Raw genomic sequence first — 18,491 nt, forward strand, 5'->3', positions numbered from 1 at the left:
AGATGTCGGTTATCGCAGTAGCCAAAAAAAAAAACATCAATGCTACAGGCGAAAACATACTTCATATAAAAGAAAACTATTACAAATATTCACATCCCAGCTCGTAAGAGCAGCAACGTTGAGCCCAGAATATAAAGCAGCATATTACACCTACAGGTCTGCATTCACATTGACAAAAATGGATAATAAAAAAAAATAAAAACAAAATGCTTATTATTTCCCAGGAAAGACATTTTACAGACTCTCCTGTACATTTTGCATGCTGTATTGCAGTCTCTCATATTGTTTATTGTTGCTGTTTTCCTGGGTTTTGCATAGCTGAAATCCTCCCTTTCCATGAAGTCTGTCCCTTCTGTCTCCCTCTGCTGGGTGTCATGTCACTTCCTTCTTCTTCTCCCTGTGTCTCAGTCTCCATCTTGGCTTCATCAGAGGCACATGTGCTTTCAGTTTCTCTGAAGAAAGTCTTTTTTACCTGCCGCTGTTTGTATGCATTCAACAAGAATTCTTAAAGAAATCAAAGTCTCTTCTGGATTCTTCATAACATGTGTGCCTGCAGCTGAGATAAGCTATCTGCGAACGTCGCCAATTGTAAGTAGGGTGAAGAGATTCAGCATCGCACAGAGCCATATTTGCAGCCACAGGCCCCGGAGACAGAATACTTATCTACTCATCGCACTGAAAAAATACAGGGACTCACAGTTACGAGTTCATGGAGGGAGTCATTTCCAACACCTCCCTGCAGTGACTGACAGTCTTCTTTGTAGGGAAGTATACAGAGCAGTCTGTCAGTCACCAGCCTGTGGGGCTGGAGGAAGTGAGGAGGAGCGCCCCCCACTTATGAATACACCGGCCTTGTCTCTATAACATGCTGCTTTTACATAGGGAAGCAAATAAAACTGAGCGATCTGCTCTAGATAAATGATTGATAGTGACCCCTTGCTGGTGGCACTCGTCTCTACGCTTTCAGCATTGTTTTCAGAAGTCTAAAATCTGCGATTGTTGAGGTCTCCATCTGAATAGATTACATTGGAAGACTTCCCAACTTTAGGTTAGGAAACTATGTCCAATGTAATGCAAGTGATGACAGATTGTCTCTAAGCTTTAACAAAAAAAACACCTCCAACCCATAAAACAGAATTAAATAAATATTATGTCCCTATCCTCAGGTGGCATGTACATACAAAGTTGTAGCGATCATGCTCCGTAGCTACATAAAGTGGCTTAATAACCTAGAAACCTAGAAGAGCATTCACATGAAAGGGAAACGGTCAGCAGGTTTTTGCAATTTAATATGACAGCAGGACAACATAGAGCAAGAGAGCCTGATTCCAGGGTTGTGTCAATTATTAGGCTATGTTCAATACAATCAGTGTTTTATCAGCAGGAGATTATCATTGCCTGACTAGGTCTCACGTGCAGGCCAGTCAGGCTGATCTGTGTAGCTCTGCCCACACCACTGATTGGCAGCTCGCTGGCAATGTACAGTGTAGTCAGGAGCCTGCCAATCAGGGCTGTGGGCGGGGTTATACACAGCTCAGCATTTTGAGCACTGCTTTGTTTACAACAGAAAAAAACAAAGATTCTATCAAAACTACAGCAAGTGCGCCAGTAAGTGACATATTGCTGGAATCAGGGTCTCTGGTCCATACATCATGCTGCTCTTGGATTAAATAGAAAAACCTGCTGGCATATGCCCTTTAATTCAATAAAACCTCAAAAGACTGCTAGAATATGCCTGACCTTTATGATCAGTTATCGTCTGACCTCTGGGACCACCACCAATATGAAGACTTAGGGGCTATCCACTGTGGAAGGAACTGCAGCATGACTGTAGGGTAGTCTCTGAGTATTTGTTAGTGTTCGGAGATTTAGTTTTCATCGCAGCAGCTGAATGATTTACAGCTACTAGCCAGGCTGAGTAAATGTGGCGGTTGCCTGGTTGCTAGGGAATCCCCACATGTAATCAAGCAGGCTAGTAGCTGTAAATCATTCAGCTGCCGCAATGAAAACTAAATCTTCGAGCAGTCAAATATTCGGAGGTTACCCGAGCGTGCTCGGGAAAATCCGAGCAACGAGTACACTCACTCATCACTAGTTGTCACATCTTTAAGTATCGATAGGCAATAACTTTAAAACTTAAAACAAGTCTTTTAAGAACTTTCCCTTTAGGGCTGTGGAGTCGGATTTGGTGTATAATTTGGTGGAGTCAGAGTTGGATTCGGTATAAAATTGACCAACTCTGAAGATATATAATAAATTGGGTACAGTAGTACAATGCAAGATGTGATGTACACTTTTTCAGCAGAATTTAGGAAAGTTATGAAATGTCCTGTTAATGTCTCTTCTGTTCCTGATCTAAGGATCTCGGCTTTTAGTTGAGATGAATCTGTGCTGCACTTTATGTACATGCTCAGTAGTGACCAGTGCTGTGGGGCTGTAGATGAGATGAATCTGTGCTGCACTTTATGCACATGCTCAGTAGTGACCAGTGATGTGGGGTTGTAGAAGAGATGAATCTGTGCTGCACTTTATGTACATGCTCAGTAGTGATCAGTGCTGTGGGGTTGTAGAGGAGATGAATCTGTGCTGCACTTTATGTACATGCTCAGTAGTGACCAGTGCTGTGGGGTTGTAGAGGAGATTAATCTGTGCTGCACTTTATGTACAGGCTCAGTAGTGACCAGTGCTGTGGGGTTGTAGTTGAGATGAATCTGTGCTGCACTTTATGCACATGCTCAGTAGTGACCAGTGCTGTGGGGTTGTAGATGAGATGAATCTGTGCTGCACTTTATGCACATGCTCAGTAGTGACCAGTGCTGTGGGGTTGTTGATGAGATGAATCTGTGCTGCACTTTATGTACAGGCTCAGTAGTGACCAGTGCTGTGGGGCTGTAGATGAGATGAATCTGTGCTGCACTTTATGCACATGCTCAGTAGTGACCAGTGCTGTGGGGTTGTAGAAGAGATGAATCTGTGCTGCACTTTATGTACATGCTCAGTAGTGACCAGTGCTGTGGGGTTGTAGAGGAGATGAATCTGTGCTGCACTTTATGTACAGGCTCAGTAGTGGCCAGTGCTGTGGGGTTGTAGTTGAGATGAATCTGTGCTGCACTTTATGTACATGCTCAGTAGTGACCAGTGCTGTCGGGTCGTAGAGGAGATGAACCTGTGCTGCACTTTATGTACATGCTCAGTAGTGACCAGTGCTGTGGGGTTGTAGATGAGATGAATCTGTGCTGCACTTTATGTACAGTTAGGGCCAGAAATATTTGGACAGTGACACAATTTTCGCGAGTTGGGCTCTGCATGCCACCACATTGGATTTGAAATGAAACCTCTACAACAGAATTCAAGTGCAGATTGTAACGTTTAATTTGAAGGGTTGAACAAAAATATCTGATAGAAAATGTAGGAATTGTACACATTTCTTTACAAACACTCCACATTTTAGGAGGTCAAAAGTAATTGGTCAAATAAACATAACCCAAACAAAATATTTTTATTTTCAATATTTTGTTGCAAATCCTTTGGAGGCAATCACTGCCTTAAGTCTGGAACCCATGGACAACACCAAACGCTGGGTTTCCTCCTTCTTAATGCTTTGCCAGGCCTTTACAGCCGCAGCCTTCAGGTCTTGCTTGTTTGTGGGTCTTTCCGTCTTAAGTCTGGATTTGAGCAAGTGAAATGCATGCTCAATTGGGTTTAGATCTGGAGATTGACTTGGCCATTGCAGAATGTTCCACTTTTTGGCACTCATGAACTCCTGGGTAGCTTTGGATGTATGCTTGGGGTCATTGTCCATCTGTACTATGAAGCGCCGTCCAATCAACTTTGCAGCATTTGGCTGAATCTGGGCTGAAAGTATATCCCGGTACACTTCAGAATTCATCCGGCTACTCTTGTCTGCTCTTATGTCATCAATAAACACAAGTGACCCAGTGCCATTGAAAGCCATGCATGTCCATGCCATCACGTTGCCTCCACCATGTTTTACAGAGGATGTGGTGTGCCTTGGATCATGTGCCGTTCTCTTTCTTCTCCAAACTTTTTTCTTCCCATCATTCTGGTACAGGTTGATCTTTGTCTCATCTGCCCATAGAATACTTTTCCAGAACTGAGCTGGCTTCTTGAGGTGTTTTTCTGCAAATTTAACTCTGGCCTGTCTATTTTTGGTATTGATGAATGGTTTGCATCTAGATGTGAACCCTTTGTATTTAGTGTCATGGAGTCTTCTCTTTACTGTTGACTTAGAGACAGATACACCTACTTCACTGAGAGTGTTCTGGACTTCAGTTGATGTTGTGAACGGGTTCTTCTTCACCAAATTAAGTATGCGGCGATCATCCACCACTGTTGTCATCCGTGGACGCCCAGGCCTTTTTGAGTTCCCAAGCTCACCAGTCAATTCCTTTTTTCTCAGAATGTACCCAACTGTTGATTTTGCTACTCCAAGCATGTCTGCTATCTCTCTGATGGATTTTTTCTTTTTTTTCAGCCTCAGGATGTTCTGCTTCACCTCAATTGAGAGTTCCTTTGACCGCATGTTGTCTGCTCACAGCAACAGCTTCCAAATGCAAAACCACACACCTGGAATCCACCCCTGACCTTTTAACTACTTCATTGATTACAGGTTAACGAGGGAGACGCCTTCAGAGTTAATTGCAGCCCTTAGAGTCCATTGTCCAATTACTTTTGGTCCCTTGAAAAAGAGGACGCTATGCATTACAGAGCTATGATTCCTAAACCCTTTCTCCGATTTGGATGTGGAAACTATCATATTGCAGCTGGGAGTGTGCACTTTCAGCCCATATTATATATATAATTGTATTTCTGAACATGTTTTTGTAAACAGCTAAAATAACAAAACTTGTGTCACTGTCCAAATATTTCTGGCCCTAACTGTACATGCTCAGTAGTGACCAGTGCTGTGGGGTTGTGGAGGAGATGAATCTGTGCTGCACTTTATGTACACGTTCAGTAGTGACCAGTGCTGTGGTGTTGGGAGTCAGGGAAATTGAGGAGTCAGAGGTTTGGCTTACCGACTTCTCAGGCCTGCTACCCCCATTAGGACATTCTGAGTTAATAGAGGGGTTAGCCAAAAAAGGGAGCCAGCAGCTAAGAGCATCTCTCACACTGGAGGATTTATCTCATCTCATTACACAGACTGCTTATTAATTTCAATGAGAACTGTGTTATGATTGATCTTCCCGGTAGTAACAGCGGTGTACAAATACAGCAGATCACTTTTAGAGCCTGTAGTGGGACACCCTATAATCTGATTGCTGTTGGTGAACCTATATTAGATAAGTGCATTATTACTTTAAGATTGAAGTTGGGTACTAATAGTCCAATATAGCAAATAAAAAAAGCTTAGTATATCACAAATAGTGTCAGTGCAGGCACACTCATCTCCCTCTCTCCTGTCTGCAGCATGCTGCGGACAGGAGAGAAGTGAGAGGCGCAGGCACGGACACTGTGTGCGCACCCGTTTAGCTCCCATTGTGTCAGTGTGGACATGCAAGGGAGGGGAATCAATTCAGGCAGTACTCACTCTGGACAAGTGAGCACGGTCAATCAAGCTAGGGGGAGGTGCACAACATGTTGATTGGGAGGGAAAAAATGGTCCACTGAGCCAATGGCCATGACTAGGATGTACCAATGAGCCTTCACTTACACATGAAATAACATTTTCTGTCCATCCAAAAATGGAAAATCTATATTGCAGGTACCAATAGGTAGCACTAGAGTTCAAGTCCTCTTTTTCTCTGATTTCCATATTTAAGGTGGGACTCACACTTCCAACATTCACGATCCGAGTACAGATTGCGATGTCCAGACTAGTCAGGGGTCTTCTGACCCAAATTAACAACCAGTACAGCGCCCAGTCTGTTCTCGGGTCGTGAATCTCAGATATATGAAGCTGTCCTTAAACACATATTAAAGGTGTATGAACATTTTTGGTGCAATTTAAGCCAGATTTCTGGAGCATATAGTTCCGTTAAACTGCAAGGAAATTTTTATTTTTTGTAGGGGTTAGCAACCTTTAGTACTCCAGATATTGTGAATCTACAAATCCCAGCTATATAGAGTTGATTACTGCTAGAAGGGGTTAAAAGGAGCCGGAGCATAACTAGGATGTATTCTGAGTATAAAGCAGCTTTTGGAAGATCAAAGCGGCCATTTCATATTAATAAGCCGATCATGAGGGGCAGGGGCAGAAAAAATTATGTCATTCGGCAAAACTGTGCAGCTCGCACCCCTGACAGACATGACTGAAAAGCCCCCGTAGGCAGCATCCGGACTCAGGACTGCCAGTTGCATGGAGGTGGTGTAAAAATGAATATTTCTGTCATTCTTGGACCAGATACATTGACTTTAAGGTTCAAACCTTTCGGCTGCTCTGCGAATTTGCGATGGTCTTTCAGTAACCATAGTAACTAGTAAAGTTATATATTATGGCCTTTGTTGAAAGAGGCCTGCGCTGACTCCAAAGCCTGTGTAATATCACCGTCACCTGTGGGATTGTGCTGCTATTTCCACTCAAGTCACTCAAAGGCATGGCCAAGTTTATTAATTCTTTCATAGTCCTCTTCAAGAGGCCAGCTTTGCTGTTCTTGGGTTCAGACGCCAGAAGAGCCTGTGGAGAGGAAGAAAAGAACATAAATCTTCTGTGTGGCTTTGTAGGACAAAGTGTAACAAAGAGTCACTGTCACCTGCCATAAATATGTATTTTTCTTTTAACCTGGTGTAAATGTCGCTGCTCTCCTGAATCTGATGGTGCTTTTCTTGTGTCCCTGCTTCTCTTCATCCCTGAGATATGGCCCCATCTGCCCCGTATATCAATCTAGTCTTGTGATGGCACTTTTCTTGTGTTCCTGCTTCTCTTCATCCCTGAGATTTGGCCCCATCTGCCCCATATATCAATGTAGTCTAGTGAAGGCGCTTTTCTAGTGTTCCTGCCTCTCTCCATCCCTGAGATTTGGCCCCATATATCAATCTAGTCTTGTGATGGCGCTTTTCTCCTGTTCCTGCTTCTCTTAATCCAAGAGATATAGCCCCATTTACCTTGTATATCAATCTAGTCTTGGGATGGAGCTTTTCTAGTGTTCCTACTTCTCTTCATCCCTGAGATTTGGCCCCATATATCAATCTAGTCTTCTGATGGCGCTTTTCTCGTGTTTCTGCTTTGTCTTCATCCCTGAGATATAGCCCCATTTACCTTGTATATCAATATACTCTTGTGATGGAGCTTTTTTTAGTGTTACTGCTTCTCTTCATCCCTGAGATTTGGCCCCATATATCAGTCTAGTCTTGTGATGGCACTTTTCTCAGGTTTCTGCTTTCTCTGCATCCCTGAGATATGGTCCCATTTGCCCCGTGTATCAATCTAGTCTTGTTAGTTAAGTGGGAGTGATCACCAACCCTTCTCTATGTGAATATTCTTAAGGTCCACGCCCAAATGGTTAAATAGACTACATTTATATACAATGAAAACGGGGCCATACTTAGGAACTAGGAGGCACAGTAACAAAAGAAAAACAATTCCAGATTCAAAAGAATGGCGGCATTTATAACTGGCAAAAAAAATTACATAGTAATGGCAAATTAAAGGTTGTCTCTACAGGGATATTCCCAACATTAAAAGTTATCACCTGTCCAAATGACAGGTAAGGATCGGTAGGGATCCCCCACCAATTCTAAGAATGGAGTTCATTAATGTTCTATGGGGCTGTTGGATATGGTAAGAGCGTACGAATGGAGCGGCAGTGCACATACTTGACCACTGCTCCAATCATTCCCAATGGGGCTGCCGAGCGCGGTGCTTGGCTTTCTCGGCCAGCCCCAGTTGGGTGTTCGTCCTGTTGCGCCATTTTTTAATGGGTATAAAAGTTCTCCATTAAGGATAAAAGTTCCCTGATCTGCCAATCGCTTCGGGTCCTAGTGGCCAGCCACCTCCCATTCAATAGGTGTATAAACTACAGAGCTTTTATTTAGTATGTCTATTGGGAGGGAGCCTTCTAGCAAAAATGGGTTTGCCTTAGTTGATCACCCCTTTACATCATTAAAACTGGAGACAAACAAAAACATTAGTTCTTCTGGCGCAGTTCATCTCTACATCAAACCAGCAAGAAACTTGTTGTTGTTATGCAGTTGCCATTTTACTTGGGTCCACTGCGCCCTGATAGTGCATTTATATTAAGGCCCAGTTAGAAAGGTAAGCATCTCTGCCTGTCTTCGTTTTTTCTTGAATTTGTTCCTCTTTTTGTGGTTTTTATGTTAGAGTAGGACTGGCAAGTGTAAGGACCCTAGACGCGTGTTGCCAGCTTACGTATTATGACCAGAATATCAACCAATACCTTACATATATTGATATGTTTTTGTGCACCTCATATTTTTTTCGCGGTGCAATTGGGCCCAAATGGTTCTGTAAACTGTGGCCTCTTATCACCCGGGATGCATTATAGTTAGCACTGGGCAGCCCGCCATAGGGCGTCATTAATATGCTGAGAACCAGATGCTCTGCTTTCCCTGTATGAACATTGCCACAGATTATATATATATATATATTTTTTTTTTTCACTGATGTGCCACACGGCCAATCCCTGATTGAAGGCTGGCTGTCTCAATTGGTATTATTGCACCTCTGCAATTGCCATTTTATTTGGGGCCGCTGCGCCCTGATAGTGCATTTGTATTGAGGCCCAGTTAGACAGGTAAGCATCTCTGCCTGTTTTGGTTTTTCCCTAGTTGTGATGTTATAACCTTTCTTAAACCCCCCCCATACATTTCAGAGATTTGTAAGATGAATGACGTTTCGGCTGATTGTTAAGTCAGAAGCTATCTTGGTCAACTCTCCATACACTTCTCTTCAAGAAGACATCGCCAGCGGAAAACAAAGATCGTCAGTCTGACATCTGTGCCAGATTCTTCTCTTCCACGTCTGTTGGGGGAGAGTTGGGAGGCCCCCATACAGCATAGACTGATGTTAGTTTAATATGTATGAGAACTGTTAACTGAAGAGATTCAGCATCGCACAGAGCCATATTTGCAGCCACAGGCCCCGGAGACAGAATACTTATCTACTCATCGCACTGAAAAAATACAGGGACTCACAGTTACGAGTTCATGGAGGGAGTCATTTCCAACACCTCCCTGCAGTGACTGACAGTCTTCTTTGTAGGGAAGTATACAGAGCAGTCTGTCAGTCACCAGCCTGTGGGGCTGGAGGAAGTGAGGAGGAGCGCCCCCCACTTATGAATACACCGGCCTTGTCTCTATAACATGCTGCTTTTACATAGGGAAGCAAATAAAACTGAGCGATCTGCTCTAGATAAATGATTGATAGTGACCCCTTGCTGGTGGCACTCGTCTCTACGCTTTCAGCATTGTTTTCAGAAGTCTAAAATCTGCGATTGTTGAGGTCTCCATCTGAATAGATTACATTGGAAGACTTCCCAACTTTAGGTTAGGAAACTATGTCCAATGTAATGCAAGTGATGACAGATTGTCTCTAAGCTTTAACAAAAAAAACACCTCCAACCCATAAAACAGAATTAAATAAATATTATGTCCCTATCCTCAGGTGGCATGTACATACAAAGTTGTAGCGATCATGCTCCGTAGCTACATAAAGTGGCTTAATAACCTAGAAACCTAGAAGAGCATTCACATGAAAGGGAAACGGTCAGCAGGTTTTTGCAATTTAATATGACAGCAGGACAACATAGAGCAAGAGAGCCTGATTCCAGGGTTGTGTCAATTATTAGGCTATGTTCAATACAATCAGTGTTTTATCAGCAGGAGATTATCATTGCCTGACTAGGTCTCACGTGCAGGCCAGTCAGGCTGATCTGTGTAGCTCTGCCCACACCACTGATTGGCAGCTCGCTGGCAATGTACAGTGTAGTCAGGAGCCTGCCAATCAGGGCTGTGGGCGGGGTTATACACAGCTCAGCATTTTGAGCACTGCTTTGTTTACAACAGAAAAAAACAAAGATTCTATCAAAACTACAGCAAGTGCGCCAGTAAGTGACATATTGCTGGAATCAGGGTCTCTGGTCCATACATCATGCTGCTCTTGGATTAAATAGAAAAACCTGCTGGCATATGCCCTTTAATTCAATAAAACCTCAAAAGACTGCTAGAATATGCCTGACCTTTATGATCAGTTATCGTCTGACCTCTGGGACCACCACCAATATGAAGACTTAGGGGCTATCCACTGTGGAAGGAACTGCAGCATGACTGTAGGGTAGTCTCTGAGTATTTGTTAGTGTTCGGAGATTTAGTTTTCATCGCAGCAGCTGAATGATTTACAGCTACTAGCCAGGCTGAGTAAATGTGGCGGTTGCCTGGTTGCTAGGGAATCCCCACATGTAATCAAGCAGGCTAGTAGCTGTAAATCATTCAGCTGCCGCAATGAAAACTAAATCTTCGAGCAGTCAAATATTCGGAGGTTACCCGAGCGTGCTCGGGAAAATCCGAGCAACGAGTACACTCACTCATCACTAGTTGTCACATCTTTAAGTATCGATAGGCAATAACTTTAAAACTTAAAACAAGTCTTTTAAGAACTTTCCCTTTAGGGCTGTGGAGTCGGATTTGGTGTATAATTTGGTGGAGTCAGAGTTGGATTCGGTATAAAATTGACCAACTCTGAAGATATATAATAAATTGGGTACAGTAGTACAATGCAAGATGTGATGTACACTTTTTCAGCAGAATTTAGGAAAGTTATGAAATGTCCTGTTAATGTCTCTTCTGTTCCTGATCTAAGGATCTCGGCTTTTAGTTGAGATGAATCTGTGCTGCACTTTATGTACATGCTCAGTAGTGACCAGTGCTGTGGGGCTGTAGATGAGATGAATCTGTGCTGCACTTTATGCACATGCTCAGTAGTGACCAGTGATGTGGGGTTGTAGAAGAGATGAATCTGTGCTGCACTTTATGTACATGCTCAGTAGTGATCAGTGCTGTGGGGTTGTAGAGGAGATGAATCTGTGCTGCACTTTATGTACATGCTCAGTAGTGACCAGTGCTGTGGGGTTGTAGAGGAGATTAATCTGTGCTGCACTTTATGTACAGGCTCAGTAGTGACCAGTGCTGTGGGGTTGTAGTTGAGATGAATCTGTGCTGCACTTTATGCACATGCTCAGTAGTGACCAGTGCTGTGGGGTTGTAGATGAGATGAATCTGTGCTGCACTTTATGCACATGCTCAGTAGTGACCAGTGCTGTGGGGTTGTTGATGAGATGAATCTGTGCTGCACTTTATGTACAGGCTCAGTAGTGACCAGTGCTGTGGGGCTGTAGATGAGATGAATCTGTGCTGCACTTTATGCACATGCTCAGTAGTGACCAGTGCTGTGGGGTTGTAGAAGAGATGAATCTGTGCTGCACTTTATGTACATGCTCAGTAGTGACCAGTGCTGTGGGGTTGTAGAGGAGATGAATCTGTGCTGCACTTTATGTACAGGCTCAGTAGTGGCCAGTGCTGTGGGGTTGTAGTTGAGATGAATCTGTGCTGCACTTTATGTACATGCTCAGTAGTGACCAGTGCTGTCGGGTCGTAGAGGAGATGAACCTGTGCTGCACTTTATGTACATGCTCAGTAGTGACCAGTGCTGTGGGGTTGTAGATGAGATGAATCTGTGCTGCACTTTATGTACAGTTAGGGCCAGAAATATTTGGACAGTGACACAATTTTCGCGAGTTGGGCTCTGCATGCCACCACATTGGATTTGAAATGAAACCTCTACAACAGAATTCAAGTGCAGATTGTAACGTTTAATTTGAAGGGTTGAACAAAAATATCTGATAGAAAATGTAGGAATTGTACACATTTCTTTACAAACACTCCACATTTTAGGAGGTCAAAAGTAATTGGTCAAATAAACATAACCCAAACAAAATATTTTTATTTTCAATATTTTGTTGCAAATCCTTTGGAGGCAATCACTGCCTTAAGTCTGGAACCCATGGACAACACCAAACGCTGGGTTTCCTCCTTCTTAATGCTTTGCCAGGCCTTTACAGCCGCAGCCTTCAGGTCTTGCTTGTTTGTGGGTCTTTCCGTCTTAAGTCTGGATTTGAGCAAGTGAAATGCATGCTCAATTGGGTTTAGATCTGGAGATTGACTTGGCCATTGCAGAATGTTCCACTTTTTGGCACTCATGAACTCCTGGGTAGCTTTGGATGTATGCTTGGGGTCATTGTCCATCTGTACTATGAAGCGCCGTCCAATCAACTTTGCAGCATTTGGCTGAATCTGGGCTGAAAGTATATCCCGGTACACTTCAGAATTCATCCGGCTACTCTTGTCTGCTCTTATGTCATCAATAAACACAAGTGACCCAGTGCCATTGAAAGCCATGCATGTCCATGCCATCACGTTGCCTCCACCATGTTTTACAGAGGATGTGGTGTGCCTTGGATCATGTGCCGTTCTCTTTCTTCTCCAAACTTTTTTCTTCCCATCATTCTGGTACAGGTTGATCTTTGTCTCATCTGCCCATAGAATACTTTTCCAGAACTGAGCTGGCTTCTTGAGGTGTTTTTCTGCAAATTTAACTCTGGCCTGTCTATTTTTGGTATTGATGAATGGTTTGCATCTAGATGTGAACCCTTTGTATTTAGTGTCATGGAGTCTTCTCTTTACTGTTGACTTAGAGACAGATACACCTACTTCACTGAGAGTGTTCTGGACTTCAGTTGATGTTGTGAACGGGTTCTTCTTCACCAAATTAAGTATGCGGCGATCATCCACCACTGTTGTCATCCGTGGACGCCCAGGCCTTTTTGAGTTCCCAAGCTCACCAGTCAATTCCTTTTTTCTCAGAATGTACCCAACTGTTGATTTTGCTACTCCAAGCATGTCTGCTATCTCTCTGATGGATTTTTTCTTTTTTTTCAGCCTCAGGATGTTCTGCTTCACCTCAATTGAGAGTTCCTTTGACCGCATGTTGTCTGCTCACAGCAACAGCTTCCAAATGCAAAACCACACACCTGGAATCCACCCCTGACCTTTTAACTACTTCATTGATTACAGGTTAACGAGGGAGACGCCTTCAGAGTTAATTGCAGCCCTTAGAGTCCATTGTCCAATTACTTTTGGTCCCTTGAAAAAGAGGACGCTATGCATTACAGAGCTATGATTCCTAAACCCTTTCTCCGATTTGGATGTGGAAACTATCATATTGCAGCTGGGAGTGTGCACTTTCAGCCCATATTATATATATAATTGTATTTCTGAACATGTTTTTGTAAACAGCTAAAATAACAAAACTTGTGTCACTGTCCAAATATTTCTGGCCCTAACTGTACATGCTCAGTAGTGACCAGTGCTGTGGGGTTGTGGAGGAGATGAATCTGTGCTGCACTTTATGTACACGTTCAGTAGTGACCAGTGCTGTGGTGTTGGGAGTCAGGGAAATTGAGGAGTCAGAGGTTTGGCTTACCGACTTCTCAGGCCTGCTACCCCCATTAGGACATTCTGAGTTAATAGAGGGGTTAGCCAAAAAAGGGAGCCAGCAGCTAAGAGCATCTCTCACACTGGAGGATTTATCTCATCTCATTACACAGACTGCTTATTAATTTCAATGAGAACTGTGTTATGATTGATCTTCCCGGTAGTAACAGCGGTGTACAAATACAGCAGATCACTTTTAGAGCCTGTAGTGGGACACCCTATAATCTGATTGCTGTTGGTGAACCTATATTAGATAAGTGCATTATTACTTTAAGATTGAAGTTGGGTACTAATAGTCCAATATAGCAAATAAAAAAAGCTTAGTATATCACAAATAGTGTCAGTGCAGGCACACTCATCTCCCTCTCTCCTGTCTGCAGCATGCTGCGGACAGGAGAGAAGTGAGAGGCGCAGGCACGGACACTGTGTGCGCACCCGTTTAGCTCCCATTGTGTCAGTGTGGACATGCAAGGGAGGGGAATCAATTCAGGCAGTACTCACTCTGGACAAGTGAGCACGGTCAATCAAGCTAGGGGGAGGTGCACAACATGTTGATTGGGAGGGAAAAAATGGTCCACTGAGCCAATGGCCATGACTAGGATGTACCAATGAGCCTTCACTTACACATGAAATAACATTTTCTGTCCATCCAAAAATGGAAAATCTATATTGCAGGTACCAATAGGTAGCACTAGAGTTCAAGTCCTCTTTTTCTCTGATTTCCATATTTAAGGTGGGACTCACACTTCCAACATTCACGATCCGAGTACAGATTGCGATGTCCAGACTAGTCAGGGGTCTTCTGACCCAAATTAACAACCAGTACAGCGCCCAGTCTGTTCTCGGGTCGTGAATCTCAGATATATGAAGCTGTCCTTAAACACATATTAAAGGTGTATGAACATTTTTGGTGCAATTTAAGCCAGATTTCTGGAGCATATAGTTCCGTTAAACTGCAAGGAAATTTTTATTTTTTGTAGGGGTTAGCAACCTTTAGTACTCCAGATATTGTGAATCTACAAATCCCAGCTATATAGAGTTGATTACTGCTAGAAGGGGTTAAAAGGAGCCGGAGCATAACTAGGATGTATTCTGAGTATAAAGCAGCTTTTGGAAGATCAAAGCGGCCATTTCATATTAATAAGCCGATCATGAGGGGCAGGGGCAGAAAAAATTATGTCATTCGGCAAAACTGTGCAGCTCGCACCCCTGACAGACATGACTGAAAAGCCCCCGTAGGCAGCATCCGGACTCAGGACTGCCAGTTGCATGGAGGTGGTGTAAAAATGAATATTTCTGTCATTCTTGGACCAGATACATTGACTTTAAGGTTCAAACCTTTCGGCTGCTCTGCGAATTTGCGATGGTCTTTCAGTAACCATAGTAACTAGTAAAGTTATATATTATGGCCTTTGTTGAAAGAGGCCTGCGCTGACTCCAAAGCCTGTGTAATATCACCGTCACCTGTGGGATTGTGCTGCTATTTCCACTCAAGTCACTCAAAGGCATGGCCAAGTTTATTAATTCTTTCATAGTCCTCTTCAAGAGGCCAGCTTTGCTGTTCTTGGGTTCAGACGCCAGAAGAGCCTGTGGAGAGGAAGAAAAGAACATAAATCTTCTGTGTGGCTTTGTAGGACAAAGTGTAACAAAGAGTCACTGTCACCTGCCATAAATATGTATTTTTCTTTTAACCTGGTGTAAATGTCGCTGCTCTCCTGAATCTGATGGTGCTTTTCTTGTGTCCCTGCTTCTCTTCATCCCTGAGATATGGCCCCATCTGCCCCGTATATCAATCTAGTCTTGTGATGGCACTTTTCTTGTGTTCCTGCTTCTCTTCATCCCTGAGATTTGGCCCCATCTGCCCCATATATCAATGTAGTCTAGTGAAGGCGCTTTTCTAGTGTTCCTGCCTCTCTCCATCCCTGAGATTTGGCCCCATATATCAATCTAGTCTTGTGATGGCGCTTTTCTCCTGTTCCTGCTTCTCTTAATCCAAGAGATATAGCCCCATTTACCTTGTATATCAATCTAGTCTTGGGATGGAGCTTTTCTAGTGTTCCTACTTCTCTTCATCCCTGAGATTTGGCCCCATATATCAATCTAGTCTTCTGATGGCGCTTTTCTCGTGTTTCTGCTTTGTCTTCATCCCTGAGATATAGCCCCATTTACCTTGTATATCAATATACTCTTGTGATGGAGCTTTTTTTAGTGTTACTGCTTCTCTTCATCCCTGAGATTTGGCCCCATATATCAGTCTAGTCTTGTGATGGCACTTTTCTCAGGTTTCTGCTTTCTCTGCATCCCTGAGATATGGTCCCATTTGCCCCGTGTATCAATCTAGTCTTGTTAGTTAAGTGGGAGTGATCACCAACCCTTCTCTATGTGAATATTCTTAAGGTCCACGCCCAAATGGTTAAATAGACTACATTTATATACAATGAAAACGGGGCCATACTTAGGAACTAGGAGGCACAGTAACAAAAGAAAAACAATTCCAGATTCAAAAGAATGGCGGCATTTATAACTGGCAAAAAAAATTACATAGTAATGGCAAATTAAAGGTTGTCTCTACAGGGATATTCCCAACATTAAAAGTTATCACCTGTCCAAATGACAGGTAAGGATCGGTAGGGATCCCCCACCAATTCTAAGAATGGAGTTCATTAATGTTCTATGGGGCTGTTGGATATGGTAAGAGCGTACGAATGGAGCGGCAGTGCACATACTTGACCACTGCTCCAATCATTCCCAATGGGGCTGCCGAGCGCGGTGCTTGGCTTTCTCGGCCAGCCCCAGTTGGGTGTTCGTCCTGTTGCGCCATTTTTTAATGGGTATAAAAGTTCTCCATTAAGGATAAAAGTTCCCTGATCTGCCAATCGCTTCGGGTCCTAGTGGCCAGCCACCTCCCATTCAATAGGTGTATAAACTACAGAGCTTTTATTTAGTATGTCTATTGGGAGGGAGCCTTCTAGCAAAAATGGGTTTGCCTTAGTTGATCACCCCTTTACATCATTAAAACTGGAGACAAACAAAAACATTAGTTCTTCTGGCGCAGTTCATCTCTACATCAAACCAGCAAGAAACTTGTTGTTGTTATGCAGTTGCCATTTTACTTGGGTCCACTGCGCCCTGATAGTGCATTTATATTAAGGCCCAGTTAGAAAGGTAAGCATCTCTGCCTGTCTTCGTTTTTTCTTGAATTTGTTCCTCTTTTTGTGGTTTTTATGTTAGAGTAGGACTGGCAAGTGTAAGGACCCTAGACGCGTGTTGCCAGCTTACGTATTATGACCAGAATATCAACCAATACCTTACATATATTGATATGTTTTTGTGCACCTCATATTTTTTTCGCGGTGCAATTGGGCCCAAATGGTTCTGTAAACTGTGGCCTCTTATCACCCGGGATGCATTATAGTTAGCACTGGGCAGCCCGCCATAGGGCGTCATTAATATGCTGAGAACCAGATGCTCTGCTTTCCCTGTATGAACATTGCCACAGATTATATATATATATATTTTTTTTTTTTTCACTGATGTGCCACATGGCCAATCCCTGATTGAAGGCTGGCTGTCTCAATTGGTATTATTGCACCTCTGCAATTGCCATTTTATTTGGGGCCGCTGCGCCCTGATAGTGCATTTGTATTGAGGCCCAGTTAGACAGGTAAGCATCTCTGCCTGTTTTGGTTTTTCCCTAGTTGTGATGTTATAACCTTTCTTAAACCCCCCCCATACATTTCAGAGATTTGTAAGATGAATGACGTTTCGGCTGATTGTTAAGTCAGAAGCTATCTTGGTCAACTCTCCATACACTTCTCTTCAAGAAGACATCGCCAGCGGAAAACAAAGATCGTCAGTCTGACATCTGTGCCAGATTCTTCTCTTCCACGTCTGTTGGGGGAGAGTTGGGAGGCCCCCATACAGCATAGACTGATGTTAGTTTAATATGTATGAGAACTGTTACCATTTGTAGAATAATAATACATTTTAATACCACCATCTGTAACATCCAGTTATAAACAAGCAAATGATAGGACAAATTATTTGAACCCCTCTAGGGTGCGATCTACTGAATGAATTCAAATGGACGATGGCCCCTATAGTAGTTGTCCAGCCATTTGTTCCCTCTCTCCATAGAGATTTTTTATGCTTCTTTCACCAACCCAAAAGTGTGCATATATAATTCTATAAGCGGTGTGACGCAGTGATGGGTATTATATGTGAGGGATGCAATGTATCCCCCAGGATGCGCATAGAAGCATATTAAGGCCGCTGGAGTGTATTGCAGTCACAGGTATAGCAGAATAAATGCAGAATAAAAGTAACTGTGGTCTTGGACAAGCTATTTGCCCAAGGCAGATTTAAGAAAATCCGGCATGGAACTACAGGATAGTAGTGGGGCAGTTTGCTCCCTCCAGGCCGGGTCTTACAAGTGGCCCATGGCCACAGATTCCATTTAAAAATCCTGCAGAAATGGGTTGGGTGTGTCAGTCTTGCTTTGCAAACTGCAGAGCAGGTGGCTCTGCAAGGTTCAGCCTGTGTGAAGTAACACGGAGCCAAGCGAAGGCTGTTTATTTTTGGACATTAAAATGCATTTGCTTTGAACTTTTCTGAGTCACTGCCTCCCTACTGCATGGTGTGAACATCGCTGCATTACAGCAGCTAAAATCAGCGAATATCTGAACTTCCTCTGCACTTTAGAGAAAACCCTGATTTGCAGTAAATTCGGAGTACATGATAATCTGCATGTTCAATTGCTTTCCTACATCTGATGGCCTTTGATTTTGAAATTTGCAGATTCTCCCAAGAAATTTAAGTACAATGGCAGCTTTGTCTGAAAAAGCAATGAAATCCTAAACCAGCTCAATGTGGAAATTGTCAAAGAAACCAGCTCACCTACTGCTAAGTACGTAGACAGAATGTAAATGGACTGTATTATATAATCTAGGACCAGATCGCTGCTGCTTCCAGTCATGAGGACAAATGGATTTATACAACACTGCATGCTCCAACTAGCATATCAT

The 18,491-nt window shown here is 43.2% G+C and overlaps 1 protein-coding gene across 1 annotated transcript in view; it reads right to left on the bottom strand.

Annotated features, from left to right (window-relative positions):
- Positions 1 to 18,491, bottom strand: part of THADA (THADA armadillo repeat containing) — a 626,363-nt gene that overhangs the window by 407,140 nt on the left and 200,732 nt on the right. The window contains exons 24-25 of the mRNA XM_069768603.1: positions 14,932 to 15,054; positions 6,515 to 6,637 (exon numbers count right to left, since the gene is read on the bottom strand). Of these exons, the coding sequence (XP_069624704.1) occupies positions 6,515 to 6,637; positions 14,932 to 15,054 (246 nt within the window). The remainder of the gene's footprint in view (positions 1 to 6,514; positions 6,638 to 14,931; positions 15,055 to 18,491) is intronic.

The sequence above is a fragment of the Ranitomeya imitator genome, chromosome 5 (assembly GCF_032444005.1).
Source record: "Ranitomeya imitator isolate aRanImi1 chromosome 5, aRanImi1.pri, whole genome shotgun sequence".
Taxonomy (NCBI): Eukaryota; Metazoa; Chordata; class Amphibia; order Anura; family Dendrobatidae; genus Ranitomeya; species Ranitomeya imitator.